Raw genomic sequence first — 15,080 nt, 5'->3', positions numbered from 1 at the left:
GGGCAGTAGGCATGTGGGGGCCCAACTGCACCGGAAGAGACCCCTTGTGGTTACAAAGGACAGTCTTCTCCTGGGGGGCTGAGCGTGGGCAAAATAACAAAGTGCTCTGAAATTGTTGTTTCCGTGACCCCCTTCTTTCTTAAACATCGTTCATTCGTCCGTCTGTTCATTCAACAAACCTACTGGGGTACATACCGTGGGCAAAGTGCTCATGGAGCTTACGAATTAGTGAAGAGACAATTAATAGATAAACCAGTAATTACAAATAATTTCCGAGTGATACGTGCTATTTAGAGTATTAAGAGCGTGACATGATCAAGCAGCTACCTCAAGTTGGGACATTAAGGAAGGCCTCTCGATGCAGTGAATGAATGCTCAGGGAAGAGAAGTGACTTCCCATTCGAAGAGCATTCTAGGAGAGCGTATACAAGGAACCCGGGGCAAGAATTTTAAAAGAGGCCAGTGTCTAATTGTAATGAGAGAGGGGCGGGGGGAGATCAGGGCGAAGTCAGAAAACCGAATCATATAGGCCAGGGTGAATAGTTTGGATCTAAGTGCTACTGGAAGTCTTTGAGGGGGCAGATGCCACGCAGGGGGTCGGGGGGAAGAGCACTCCGGGCAGAGAGAGCAGTGAGCTCACCGGGCAGCAGAGCCAAGAGCCCCGAATGACCTCCAGGTGGCATTGGCCCCCAATCCTTAGGACTTCATAGGTCCCACACAGCCTCCGGGTTGGGAAGGGCTTCAAAGGTTTGCTCTGATTACCCACCTAATGTTTCCATCCCTCCTACAACATCCTTGCTGGATGGTGATCCATTTCTGATTGCTTCCACCATTTAGGGTCGATGAGAGCAAGTGTAAATGGTTTTCTTCTGAGAGGTGTGCACACACCTGGGCTGACTCACATGCCTGTTGCCTCCCCGCACCAAGTCGCCCCTCTTTCTCCGTACTGGTGGGTTACAGGTTCATGGAACATGTTGCTGAGGATCTCAGGAGGAGCCAGGGCAGGTGATCAGGTACCTTCCTGAACAATAAGGAGGTCTTTGGACAAACATCACATTAGCTAAGATCGGGGACAAAAGGTGCCCATTTGTATAAGGTGGAAACTTCCCAGAGCCAAGATGACCTTGAAGCAGAACAGTGACACCATCAGTACTCTCTCCCGGAAAACTCGTTTGTTACTAGTGTAGCAAAGTACTTTCTGAGTCCAACGCTGGGTGCTTTTGCCTAGCACCAAGGAAGCTCCTCCTCCATGTTTTAGGTTTTGTTTCTGTTTTTTTTAAAGAAAAGGACCATAAAAACCAAAAAGTCAAGATAGCCTTTGGCACCCTAATAATCATAAGCTCTGGTAGGAAGAGAACCATTTCCCACCATAATCAATGTAAAAAAAAAACTTGCCAAGTGGCACTGAGAGGACCACCAAGGGAAGGGGTGGTGATCTAGAAGCTTCTAGATCAGGAGGGGCCAGGCAACAGTGAAATCCAGAGTCCTTGGCAATTACTCTCGGAGAGTTCTTGAGGCTTCCAAGGCTCAAGACTCCCAATAACTTCATCCTGCAGGGTCTCAGGAACATCGCGAGATGTTTTAGTTATTCCCTTCAAACTCATGTAGCTTAGAGAAGGAGCTCGTTCAGGAACTAACTCATTTATGTTTCCCTAGATTCTACCTTGGTACACAGGTTACTATAGAGGTTTGTGGAAAACATCCAAGCCTCAGTTTTCCCTTCTCTTGCAAAGTTGCCACGACCTGGGTTCATTACATCTTCTCGGGCCCGCACTTGAGGTGCTTTGTAGGACGGATGGGAGTGTAGGAAGCAAGCCCTCCTGGACACTCAGAACATCTCCCTTCTTCTCCTCCAGGTGACTCCCCTTCCTACTTTCCAAACAACTTTCAAAACTGACCTCCTTTAGAAAGATTTTCTGATGAGTTCTCCTCCTAGTGTCTAGTCACCCTGGCATTTTGAGATCATCTAAGCCTCCTTGCTTCCCTTTTGGGGCCATGGAGGAACACTGCTGGTGCAAACATGCTTGTAGCACATCAAAGTCCACCAGACTACGGTGTTGGGTTCATTCTGCTGCTGAAGAAAGACGGTCTGCTCTATTCCGATACCCAAACGAAGGGTTTCTGAGTACCCGCCCTCCACTGCCTTACTGTGGAAAACAGAGACCCATCGGTACATCCGTTCAACACATATGGCTGCACATTATGGCTGTGGCACTGTTTCAGGCACTGGGATCTAACAGGGGACAAGACAGAGTCCCTGTGCTCTTGGAGTTCACGCTCTGGAGGACGCTGTCACGTGGGTAGCACAGGAAAGCGGAGTGTGCAGCCTGAGAGTAAGTGGGCGTGCTGTTTTAGAAAGGGTGCTCTAGGGAAGTCTTTTCCAAGGTGGTGACGTCTGGTCAAAGGCTTAAGGTGACAGAGCAAGCCTCAGAAATACCTGGGACCTGCGCGTTGCTGGGGGAGGAATGTCGGTCCGAGATGGAGGTGGACTTGGCACGTTTGTGGGAGGAGGAGGAGGAGGAGGCCAGTGAGGTCAGTGACAGAGCAGAGGGACGGTGGTTGCATCTGCCTCTCCAACAGCGTTCACAGAGCACGGCGGCCCCTCGGCGAGCCTTCCTGCGTCTCTCTGGGACTGGAGCAAACACGCCATCTCTTCACTTACAGCAGCTCTTCTCCAGTCTGTGATCAGAAACCTGTGGGCGCACGGCCAATGTCTTGCTACCATTTTGGGACCGCCAAAAGGGACACCTCACCTAGAGAACTGCCGGCCCTACACTGCCCCTCAGTTTCTTTTGTCCAAAGAACTGTTATTCCCTGAACCTGCCTCAGGGCCTTGTAACCACAGTGGCATTCCCCATACTACCGTGCAGGGGGCGAATCGGAGAGGTGAGCCCGGGGTGTGGCACGCACTGGTGCTGCTCACTGCTTCCCTGCTGGGCTCTGCTTCTGGCCCATGGCAGACTGCCTTGAACTTGCCTCCTTCCCTGTGTTTGGGCAGGGCCTTGAAACGAGTCCTGGCTCATGAGCTCTGGGCTGGAACCCGAGTTACTTCTGGGCCACACTTTAACTACTTGTGCACGACCCTGTGGTGCTCTCCTCCCCTGCGTCGCTTTCTAGGAATATGTTTCAGATGATGTAGCTAAGGGATGGGGAAGCACCCTCACCCCGAAGGGTTGCGGGGCCACACAGAGGACCGCCACCTAGGAGAGTCACCTGGACCTGCAGCCGATTTTGCTTGAGCCGGAAATACACCTGTTTTTGTGTTAAGGTACTGAGATTTTGGTGATGTTACTACAGCACAAGCCTAGCCTAGCCTGATAGGGAGGAGTTGATTTCCCTGCAAATTAATACATGGTGTCTTCAACACTTCTGTGTTAGGGTGTCCATAATCTTTGAAGATCCACTTTGGGCAGGTAGCATAGCACAGTGATAAAAATTACAGGCTCAGGGGTGCCTTGGGATGGTCCATCGGTTAAGCGTCCGACTCTTGATCTCAGCTCAGGTCACGATCTCAGGGTCGTGAGATAGAGCCCCACCTTGGGCTCCACACTCAGCAGGAAGTCTGCTTAAGATTCTCTCTCTGCCTCTGCCCACCCCCCATCCTGGGCTCTCTCTCTCAAAAAACCAGCAAAAAAACCACAGAGGTATGAACTCAGGCGCATTACTTAAACTTTCTGGGCCTCAGTTTCATCGTGAAGTGGCAATGAAAGTAATAATGCTACTTCACATAATTATTAGGAAGACTGAGTTATATTAATATATGTTAAAAAAAAAAACCTTAGAATAGCCTGGTACCTGATAATTGATCAATAAATTGTTAGATCCATTAGTTACTATCAGTCCAATCACTCTCTTCTCTGGCTGGCCATTTTGCTTTAACACATGTTGAATCAGAAAAAATGTGTGTATGTTTAAGAATAAGGGGAAGGCCCTTCGTTATTTACCAGGTATTACCATTCCAAACAGGAGAGACGGTCAAAGCCACCTCTCTTTAGCAACTCTTGTAAAATGCCATATTCCGCTACTCTTCTTGCGCATCAAAGCGGAGGGCTGCTTCTGTTCTGCCACTGTGTGTCGTCCTGGGCCCGCGGGCGGTCGGGGCGGAACAGTGCCGTGAAGCCCGTGGAGAGTAACTGCACTGGCAAGAAGGCACGGTTCACAAGTGTTCCCGAGACCATGTCCCCAAACTGCAGAGCTATCGGATTTAATGGAATGACATGGAGAGAACATAGCTCTAATGCAGGTCGACGTGATTCTGTAATCGTCAGTGCTATCTACATAAAGGTCTCCACTGAGTAACTGCAAAATATTTTCAAAAAACAAGGGCTTTCTTCGCTAGCATGTCATGCTCCAAACTTCACCGTGAAGTTTGGTTTTAACCAACGCATTATGTCTTGCGTATCTACTTGCTAAGACTCTTCCTGAAAGATGTCTGTCAACTATGTGAAATCTTCCAGTTTTTGACTCAGTTGAATTGTTATCAAGTTTTTAATGATACAATTATATATGCATAATCGAGCCCTCTTTCCTGTAACTGTGGTAAGGTCTTGCCCCATTTCACAGTAAGTATCCTGGATAACTGCTGTTGGGTACCTGCTCTCCCCGCAAGCCCTCTCGAGAACTGTAAGCACTATTCTCATTTCAGAGATGAGAAAGCCATGGCTTAGTAAGAGTTTCAGAAATAGTTTAGTAGCTCAGCGAGGGTTTTAGAATTTGTAAGTAGCAGTCAGGATTCAACTGCCCAACTTCAAAGTCTGCTTTTATGAGAGCATAAACGCACGTCTAGAGTGCCTGGGTCTGAATTTCAGCTCCACCACTCATGAGCTCTTTGACAGCAGGCAAAGGGTTCAACCTTGCACCTTGGCTTCATCCACAGACCGACGGGCTAGGAGGAACAAACGAGTTGATAGCTGTAAAATGCTTACAGCTGTGACTGACACGAGAGTAGAGTAAGCATGGTGTTAGTTGTCCTTAGCTGTTAAAAATATTGCTATATTGTTGCCCACAATTGATAAAAATCTAAAACTAAAAAGCCAAATAAGCTAATTATGTGCTAGGTAATTTTTGTAAAAGTTCTGGTGAGAAAGGAGAGTGCATCCCTTGGTTCTAAGAGTTACTTGTTTTCCAGGAACACAGTGTTTGAAACATTGACAGCCTGAATAGTAAATATGCACTAACTATATATACTTCCCAATCAGCTTAAATGTTTCCCACGCAAAAGAACTATGTCAGTATATAATTTGAATCAATGCTGAGGTCATCAGTTTTGTTTTTACCAGTTTTAGAGAATGTTGAATTGTTTTCTATGTTGTCAGCTCAATTAGTCCTAATATTTTTGTGTCATTGTTATAAATAATTGAATCTAGGCTCGGTATTTAACCACTGGGGACAGGAAATGAATGATAAATTTGTGTTCTGGTATCACTAAAGTGATAGGGAACCGAGGTACAAATCAGACAATGTGGTAAAGCTAAATGAAGTAGAAAATGGTTTCTCTTTTGGAGAAGGCTATTAAAGATACTGTCTAGATCAGTACTGATCCATCTGGACCAGAATCACATGTAACGGATGCTCAAACTGTGGATTCTGGAGTCCAGGCCAGACCTGCTGAATCAGGCTATCTGGTAGTGGCTCAAGAAATCTAATGTTAAACTGGCTTTCCAGATGCTTTATATAGATTCTAAGTTTAAGAACCACTTGTCCAGTTTAAAACATGAACAAGTGGCTGAGAAATCTCAGGATGCTTTTCAAAATGTTTTTAGGAAATGAAAAAAAAAAAAACACTAATTGAATGACTCGAGGACAGCTGAAGCTGTGTGTGTGCATGACACTCCTCTTCCTTCCCCCTGGAGTTCATGGTGGATGCTAGAGGTCTAGGCACTCGGACAGAGAAATACTTTGCAGTTATTACCAGGGAAAATGCTGGTGTCTAATCATATAGCTTTCTCACAGAACGTCTCATGCAGGGAGAACTCCCATAGTTTTGGCTTCATTCTCCCTTCTAATACAGTAATACCGTATACATCTTATCTTATACAATAATATCCCACTTTCTGAAACTCGGCTACTCGAGCACTTTTTTAGGAGAAAAAAGCAAGAAACTCCAAGTAATGAAAAATAGGAGACACAAAGTTCAAATCTTTCCGGGCCCCGGTTCAGAACTTCTTTTGCTCACCATTTTGACAACCTTGTTTATTTTGAATGGTTAGAGGAAGAGGAAGGTTAGAGGTAGTTTTTAGACAGCAGGAAGTGACAGCAGAAAGAAAAAGATATAGGAAATAAAAAAAAAAGCAAGACTATAAAAGGACAGTGGTGTAGAGCACTTGGAACAGAAGAAACACTCCAACACTCCTTTTATCTCAATATGTGCCCGAGGGTATCACTATACTACGGTAATCTGTACGTATAAGTGATGAATCTTTAGGTATAATGGTAGCAAAGTTTGTGGTTTAAAACATATTAATATTTAAAATAAAAATTAAACCTCACAATTTTCAAAACCTACACTCTCAACTATGTGAGAAACACGACCAACTAGAATGTCTTAGTTTCAGTGGTTGTAGATGCCCACAGTTTTACAGCAATGGGGAGTCTAAAGTACTTTAAGTGTGCCTTTTCCCATAGAATCATAAATAACTAAAATCTCAAATGCCACCAATGTATCTGCCACTGATTCTTCAATGATAAATACACATTTTTAAAAATATTGTATTTTCATCAGTATGAAGGAAATTTGGTGATGGAATTATTGGTAAAGAAATGAAAGTCCCTGGGGCGCCTGGGTGGCTCAGTCGTTAAGTGTCTGCCTTCGACTCAGGTCATAATCCCAGGGTCCATGGGATCGAGCCCCACATCGGGCTCCCTGCTCAGCAGGAAGCCTGCTTCTCCCTCTCCCACTCCCCCTGCTTGTGTTCCTGCTCTCGCTCTCTCCGTTAAATAAATAAATAAAATCTTAAAAAAAAAAAGAAATGAGAGTCCCAGAAAATTAAGAAGACCCAGCGGGAATGTCATACAGGTCTTTTCTTTAATCCCATCAAAACCACTTCCATGTAAACACGTGTTCAGGTCTGGAATGTTCCCTTAGAGCAGAGGTTGTACCTTTGCTTATAGTCTGCAATGCGTTATGCAGGTAGGTAGAAAACGGCTGGCTCACCAGGGTCATCTGTACTAACCAGGCAACTTTTCCTACTACAGGCAAAAAGGAAAAGGCCCCAATAATTCAGAATGAAGAATGATTTGTAATTTATGACTCCCAATAGGAAATCTAAGATTTCAACAGCTGAATATCATGGGTTTTTTTTCCTTCCTTCAAAAAAAACCTGGCTGATGAAGTATTTTTGAGAAGAACTTTGGCACAGCAATGCACTCTGGATCCCGCGTCAGGCAGCTAGATCATGTGCAGGACTTGTGTCTGAAATACTGTTTATCTGGGTTCGCCCCAAACCAGCTTGCCACAGAGCGTAGGAGAGGACTCTTTTCTGGTCATTTCTCTCTGTAAAGTCAACAGGATGTCCAAGATGCTTTGAGGGAATCTTTAGAAATACGGTTATTATTTAGAATTCCCTTGTGGAGAATCCTGAGCTCGGAAGCCAATTCAGTTTCCTGGAAACTGGCAACTTGGGTGTCAGGTCACCGAAGCCGGGTGTGGGTTCCTTAGGGCAGCCCTAGGTGGTGCGAGTCTGTCTACACTGTCCAGCACAGAGCAACAGGTCTTTGCAGTTCTAAAGAGCCTGCTTGACCTGGGGACAATCCGGCCCAGCAGCACACTGTGGCAAATAGATATAAACAGGAGCCATTAAACCCCTTCCCTCAAGTAATATACACCGTTTGGTATAATAATCTCTGTTACACACTTATCTTTTTGAATATCCCCGATTATCCCATTTTGTTATAGTCATATTAGGGTAAAAAGGAAACACATACACAAAGAAGTCTGTTTTAACCTGAAATAATTTTGTTGATATTTGAATTGCTTTCAGTGGGACATTTGCTTTAAACCACAAGGTATCTCCATCTGGATTATTGGAGTACAAAATCTCTTCTCTCCCCCCTCCCCCAACCAAAACAAAGAAACAAACAAAACCCCAAGCCCACAACTCAGCTTCAAATAAGTTTTGAAGAAATGAGACTCTAAATATTTACATATGGGTCAAGAAATAAATCACAAAACTATTTACAAAAATACACAAGCTTATATGCATTAACAATTTACACCAGTTCACAAAAATATTAAAACATAAAAAAACACTATATAAATTAAAGTTAAGAACTCAAAAGTATGAGCTAAGACTTCCTAGGATGCTTCTCTCATGCAGGTCATGGCTGAAAAATCAGGTTTTGCTACCTTAGAATCTAAACTGTAAAACAACCATTTTTATTCTTTGAACACTAACAGTACTAATCAGAAAAGGAAAAAAGACCCTCTGTGCACATGGACATTAAAATATACCATTCCTGACATTTCCGTAACACACAGTACTGAAAATCACATGCCTCTAACCATTTGGAAGTAACTTTCTGACATACTTTTGCTTTCATTATTATTTCCTTACACACACTGCTCAGACAATACTTTGCCAACATAATGAATGGATGATTGACAAACAGGGCTGGGAACAGATAATATGGACTTTGCAGGCTCCTTTTTAAACTCAAGGGGCAAATTTCCAATTTCCAATGTATGCACCTATTGCTGCTTCAAATGTGCTTACCTACCCTTCTATCTCCACTCATACTGATGGTCCCTCTTCTTGACAGAGTCAGCCCTAGAATTTTTCAACCTGACCCTAACTTTAAAAAAAAAATGCTTTGCCATTATAAAAATGTCCAGGCCCTATCCGTGGGACCATCCTGGGGACCTGCACGTTTAAAAGGAAACTGAATACAGTAAGCAATAAGGCTCAGATGAAATAAATAAGAAAATGGCACCTCTGGGGCTATTAACAAAGTCTCTGGCCAGACATCCAGGGAATATTTGTTTCAATCAAACCAAACTGTGACATCAGAGTTTTGCCAAAAAAATAAAATCTGGAGACATGGCTATAAAAATACCAACAGAATTAAATTATGGGTTTAATGCATAAGGCAGCTCCATTTCCTTGATCATAATTTGAACATTACTGTCTGTGAAGTCACACACAAGGTGAACTGTGCTGAGTTTACCTGGCTCACAGTGATCTGTCGTGCAATTTCTACCCTCCAGGATTAGAAAGGGAAAGTCCCTCAAAAAACTGAATCTGAAGTTAAGGCTGTCTCTACATACATTAAATGAAACAACTCTGGATCTTACCTAAAGTTGGTGTTTCACAATTATACCAGTAATTTGGGTCATTATTCTGTATTCAAAATATTTACCTGATATTTCTAAGCCCATAGGACATGAATAAGGTAATTGTTTTGAGGAATTAACCTTAGTATTCATAAAATAGACTTAGGTTCAGGAGTAAACAATGTGTGTGACAGTAAATCCACAAATACTAAAACTGGATGGGACTCCTTCAGCGGCTTCCTTCTGGGCTCTCAGTTACTAACGCCATCTGTACCTCCTCGTCATACCGGCTCCTTTCTATGCTCCATGCTGCTGGTGAGAACTTACGGGACGTGTGTGATCTCAGAGGGGCAATGGGTTGCCTACTTGACACAAAGATGGTTAAGGTTAAAAAAGAAAAAAAGTTAGCGCTGCATATTCACCAAAGATCAAACTCCTGTATATAGCACCTGATGTGTTTGTGTGCTAAAAGGAAGTCTCCTATCAGGTTCCCTAACACTGTGATTCTATGTGCGTTGGGTTTGCATGTTTCATGCAAAGACATGTCCACAGACCTTTCACAGGTCAGTATGTCCGGACTGCTACCATGATCTTTACTGAAGGAATTCATCTCATCAACTCTGGGGAAACAAAAGAAAATCTTATAGAGTATTTCCACATATAAATAAATGTGTTCTTAAAACTTTTTTTCTAAATATAAACCCTTAAAATGAAATCACATGATTTTCTTTTAAATAAAAAAAAAAAAGAACTGGCATGAATCCTAATCTTTATACAACTTCACAGCAATAATAGCAGCATGAATTTAGCCTCTTAAAAGATTTCTTACTTTGCTCTGAAGTTAATTCCAAGTTTTAAAAAGCCAGAGCAGCAATCATCCAGTAGATGGAATGAAATTCTCCTAGTGTCTTCTACAAACTGAGCTTTTAAAACATGTGAATGTATAAAACTCAAGTATTATTGAGAGTTATGGAATGCAGTGACAATCTAAACTCGTTTGTAAATACAGGACGGCCTGGTCGGTCTGGTGCTGATGTGGTTGGGGGAGGGTGGGCTGCTGAGAAGACGGAGTGGAGTCAGGTCAGACAGTTGTCTGACCGGGAACGTGACTTTCAAAAGGAAGTCCAGGGTATTCCACATGTGTAACAGGCCCACGGGCTTGTAAGGACTAGATCTGAAATGCTGGTGTAAAAATGGCAATTACAGTAAGACTGTGAGCACACGGCACAAGGGTCCCTTAGGACGCACACGGTCACTGCCCGGGATTCCAACTGCTGAGATGGGGCAGTGCGCTGAGTGTAATTATTGCAGGGGCTTTCAGTTTACTAACAAATAATACATAGCTACCTGAAGAGTTCCCAAGAAACCTGTACTCTGGTTCAGAAACAGAAATCAACATGTAAATTTGTAATCATGATAAATTATGGGTATTTATCCAGTCAAGTCATGCTGGGTTTTCTTTTTCACCCCAACTGGGGGGAAAAAAAAAAGTTGCTTTAGAACAAATGGCGTGAAATGTTTTACTAGGATTACAATTTACCAAATATTATTGAGGAAAAAAATAACTGAAGGCAGGCAACACGTTAGAAGCACTTGACAGGGTTTTATGGTGTTACCGAAGTTCACGGACTTCTGCCTAAGAAGTTTCTTTACTCCTGACTTTAGAAATCCCTTCTGCAGTTGACGTCAGCCTGCCCACTGAACTGCGAGGAACGACTTTAAGAAGTAAGAATGTAAAGAACATGGTTCAGCCTGGATCTAAATGGCCTGGCATTTTATGATGGCTCTTTACTGGATGCTTAAAGTCTTCATTCCTTTATATATTTTTAATTATAATGTGCTAATTGTCTGAGAGATTCATCTGAAGGATCAGGGAGAAGTTCTTCTCCACTCTAATTTAACGCATGAGACCCTTCAAAGTCAGGGAGAACGAAGTGACAAAAACCGAGTGTCGACCTGGGCAAGCTGCATGGCTACTGAGAAAGTTAGTAGAAATGCAACAGAAATGCAAAAGCCTACCAGGAACTAGACATAAACCGCTCTGCGCTATGTAGCAAATACTAAGAAGGACAAAGTTAAATTCAAATTCGGTTAAAGGCAGTCCTCAGGCTCTGACAAATTAGCCCCATATGGCAAGTATGGTCTGTGACAAATTTCTTCACTAGGTTTTCAACACAGTGCTTTACAATCATTCAGATCTCTTTTAATGACAAAAATCACAGTCTAGAGATGGTAATGAAGCAGGGAAGGGGAAAAAGATGGTGATTTTTCTTGTTTTGATTTTGTTTTTTTTTTAATGTGGTCGGGGGGATTGTAGCTTTTTTTTTTTTTTTAATCTTTTTGGTTACTGAAAAAAAATAGAACAGTCCACTGTCCAGCAGAGGCTGCTTCATCTCTATTGCTCCAGGGCTCATTCTGCATGGATCTGTGTTTCAGGGTGCTGCAAAGACAACTCTGTGGGCAGGAAGGCCCCCTGACCCAAAGCTGTAGCATATGTCCTGTTTTGTGGGTGGGGAAAGCCAGGGGCCACATAGGTCCCCATTGCTCCTCCTCCAAAGCCTCCTCGCTGGTGCTGGGGTGGGGAGTGGTAACCCTCCAGGTTATCATACTGGGACACAACAGTCATACTGCTCTGGCGCTTGCCATGTGTTTGGTATTGGTACAGAACACCGGGGTCCCTCTCCACATTCTGAGTATGATGGAGTTTCAGGCTGTGACTCCTCTCCGGTTTCGGGGGTGGGACTATTGACTGGGGGAGGTGTTCCTCCTCCTTGTAGCAGTCTCTGGAGTGTTTCTCTGGGGCAGGAGGCCTAGCCCGAGGCCTCTCCAGCTCTTTGGAGAGCCTCACCTCTTTGTGGTTCAGTCTGAGAGACTCCTGCCCCGATGGAATATATTTCCCTCCAGAGTTATGGTAGCTGACTGGCTCAGAAGTGTCTGGAATCCCTTTGGGCCCATAATCTAACTGGCCAGCTCCTTGCGGGTAAGGTGGCCCATTTTTTGATTCACATAACTGCCTATGGCTTGCTTCCTGATGTGCCCTGTGCTCAGGGAGACTACAACCCATGTCGTGAAGCTTCCTGTTCCTGAGGCTACTTTGCTTCTGAGGGAGAGTCGGTTTCTCTGACTGTCCATTGCCATATCCTCCGTGGTGGTGGGCTCTATCGAACTCTGGCTCTGGATGCTTCCTATAGAAGCGGTCCTCTCCCTCAGGACTGACGGCCTTGGCTGGATGCCGCCCCTCCTTTCCCTCTGCCACCGAGAGAAGTCCAGTTTTCCCAGGATCTGATTTACTACGGAGGTGGATGACATAGATCCCACCCAAGTCATCTTGCACGGCTGGGGTCATGTTATCATACTGGGACATAACAGGCCCTTTCACCTTCTGCCGAGCGCGGCTCTCTCTCCGGATGGATTGCATGCGGTATTTTTCCATGTCCTCGAGATCCCATGATGTGTACGTGTGCTTTACGTCAGCAGTTGGAGGCATGTTGACTACATTATGGTCATTACCAGAGAAGTAGCCAGTCATGTTGGCCCGGGGACGTGGGAGCAAACCAGCATAACTGTACAAGTTCTTTCCTTGCAGCCTAGGATTGTAGAAGGCAAAATCGCGATTGGGTAGGCGGTGAAGGGGCCTCAGTTGTACTGTGCCGTAGGCATCCACGTCACACAGGGCTCCTTCTGGACTGTAATAGGAACTAGAAGAACTGGAGTATGGGCTGTACCGGTAGTGGACCCGACCATTCTCAAAGTAAGGCTGAAGCTGAGTGACATGATAATCTGAGCGGGCCTGCGAGGACTGATATGGCTTATACTGGTACAGGGGTCTTGGGCAGTAGGCTGGTTCATCATCTGGGGGAACTTCTGTCCGGGAAATGGGAACAGAGCGAATCATGGAAGATGGAGGGGCATGGAGAGACTGTACCCTCCGGATGGTCGGGTACGGGGGAATATCTTCAGGGTAACAACTACTCCTAATTGTGGAGCCCAAAGAAGATACATACTCAACTCGGCTGCATGGTTTGGCGTGGTGTCCAGATGCATTTCTTCCCGGGGCCACGTATGTGTTATAACGAGGTCCCATGGAGGCTGGTGGCTCTGATCTGGAACCGTACACCTGGTGCTGCTCCAATTTATTATGATGTGGAGGTACACTCTGGGGACGGTACTGGCAGTTTGGATTCATACTGAAATGCAAACAGTTTTCTGGCCCAAAGGGTTCAGTGGTGACATCAGGCCTAGCAAAGGTAGAATAAGTCGTTTTCTGCGAAGCATGCTTAGGTTGTGGGACGGGCAGTGGTAAAGGCAGAGCGTCATCCACAGAGGCTGAGGAAGCAGTGACAAAGGGATGATAGCCGGAACTGCTGAGGGCGTCCACACTGCTGGAGTGTACGGCTGTGGCCATTTTATTCTCCATTGTCCTGGTGGGGGGAACCGGTGTGGGAAAGCCACAGGACGAGTACACGGGGACGGAGTCGGCACGCAGGGGCAACGGTGGGGCCCTGGCACCTTCCCGCACCTTTTCAGGAAGGCTTGGCTGGAGGGCAGGACCAGAGACGGGACACTGGGCCGCTGCACCATCACTGCCCAGGACAGGTGCGGGGTCATCCATGGCTCTGGGGTCAGGTGGTCTCTCTGGAGCTGGGACCACTTGCACCTATTGGAAGACGATCATATCATGAGCTTGTTTCCTATGCTCCCCTCTGTGGAATCAAACACTATTCAACCTATAACCCACGAGTTGAGGCCATCTGGGTAGCAGCTTGAAACTCCCCAAGCCACGTGGTCGCACTGGACACGACAGTCTGCCCTCACCACCAGGAAGCGGCCTGTGTGCCGCCACCTGGTAGGACAGCCATGACCATCTCCGGGAGACTGTTCTACTTTGCGACGTGAGACGTCGTTTAAACGTGAGACGAGGTTGCCTATGGCATTATCTTAGCATGCAGACCAAACGGGAGGTTTAAAGTACAGTCAAGCTTAAAAATACACACCTAGTCTACCTGTCTAGCTTGGTCTCAACACCAAGAACATTCTGTTAAACAAAAAGAGATTTGTGAAGTGACTCACGGCTATACGTAGTGAGAAGTGTGAGCCCCCTCCAATCTAGGGAAGAGTAATGAAGTCACTGGTCTGATTCAGGGCCATTCAAATCAAGCGCTTACTGTCTCTCCCCACCTTCTACTCCACCCTGGTCTGTAGCAACTGACGCCAAATATGATCCTCACAGCAAGGCTGCAAATAGGCTATCCTTGAGAAGCAGTTGCTAGAAATAGCATCCTCCACTAAAGCCTAGATATCGAAGTCCTTTGAGTTCAAGGTGACCACAAAGCACATGGGGCACTTTTCTAAACTTTGAGAAAGTTAGAAAGAAATCTTATTAGCATTCTGCAAACAACATTCTCTCATCAAAACAGATGCGTGACTACAGAACAACCTGCTGGTTTAGGCTAAGGAAATAACATAATGACCTAAAACACCGTCCACTCTTACATTTCTAAAAAGTCTGCAAGGCAGAAAGTCTTCCAAATGTCTTGACAATAAAGCACGTTCACCGTGCAGATGTGAATTATTGGCAGAGGGTAGGTTAAATGACTTGCCCAAAGTCACACTGAGTCAGTGATGGAGTGGGGGGGTGGGTGGGGACCAACCTGCAGCCCCGACACCTGAAGCCCAATTTGACTTATTTGATCATGGTCTCCATGTATTACTATGAAGAAACTACCAAGAGGCTTTAGGAAGAAAAGGCAGCAGGTATAAACTAGAGTCACTGAGTAACTGCTCCTTTCTCAGAGAGAAACAGACATCAAGG

General features: G+C 45.1%; 1 protein-coding gene across 2 annotated transcripts in view; it reads right to left on the bottom strand.

The window, feature by feature from the left end:
- Nucleotides 1-11,598: 11,598 nt before the first annotated feature.
- The window catches only part of ARHGAP32 (Rho GTPase activating protein 32), a 217,963-nt gene continuing 214,481 nt past the window's right edge, over nt 11,599-15,080 (bottom strand). For both annotated transcript variants that reach the window (XM_044919193.1, XM_044919194.1), the window contains one exon: nt 11,599-13,925. In XM_044919193.1, coding sequence (XP_044775128.1) covers nt 11,679-13,925 — 2,247 coding nt within the window. In that variant the 3' untranslated portion in view covers nt 11,599-11,678. The remainder of the gene's footprint in view (nt 13,926-15,080) is intronic.

Source organism: Neomonachus schauinslandi, chromosome 11 (assembly GCF_002201575.2).
Source record: "Neomonachus schauinslandi chromosome 11, ASM220157v2, whole genome shotgun sequence".
NCBI classification, from domain to species: Eukaryota; Metazoa; Chordata; class Mammalia; order Carnivora; family Phocidae; genus Neomonachus; species Neomonachus schauinslandi.
This window is presented reverse-complemented; position numbering and strand designations above follow the sequence as displayed.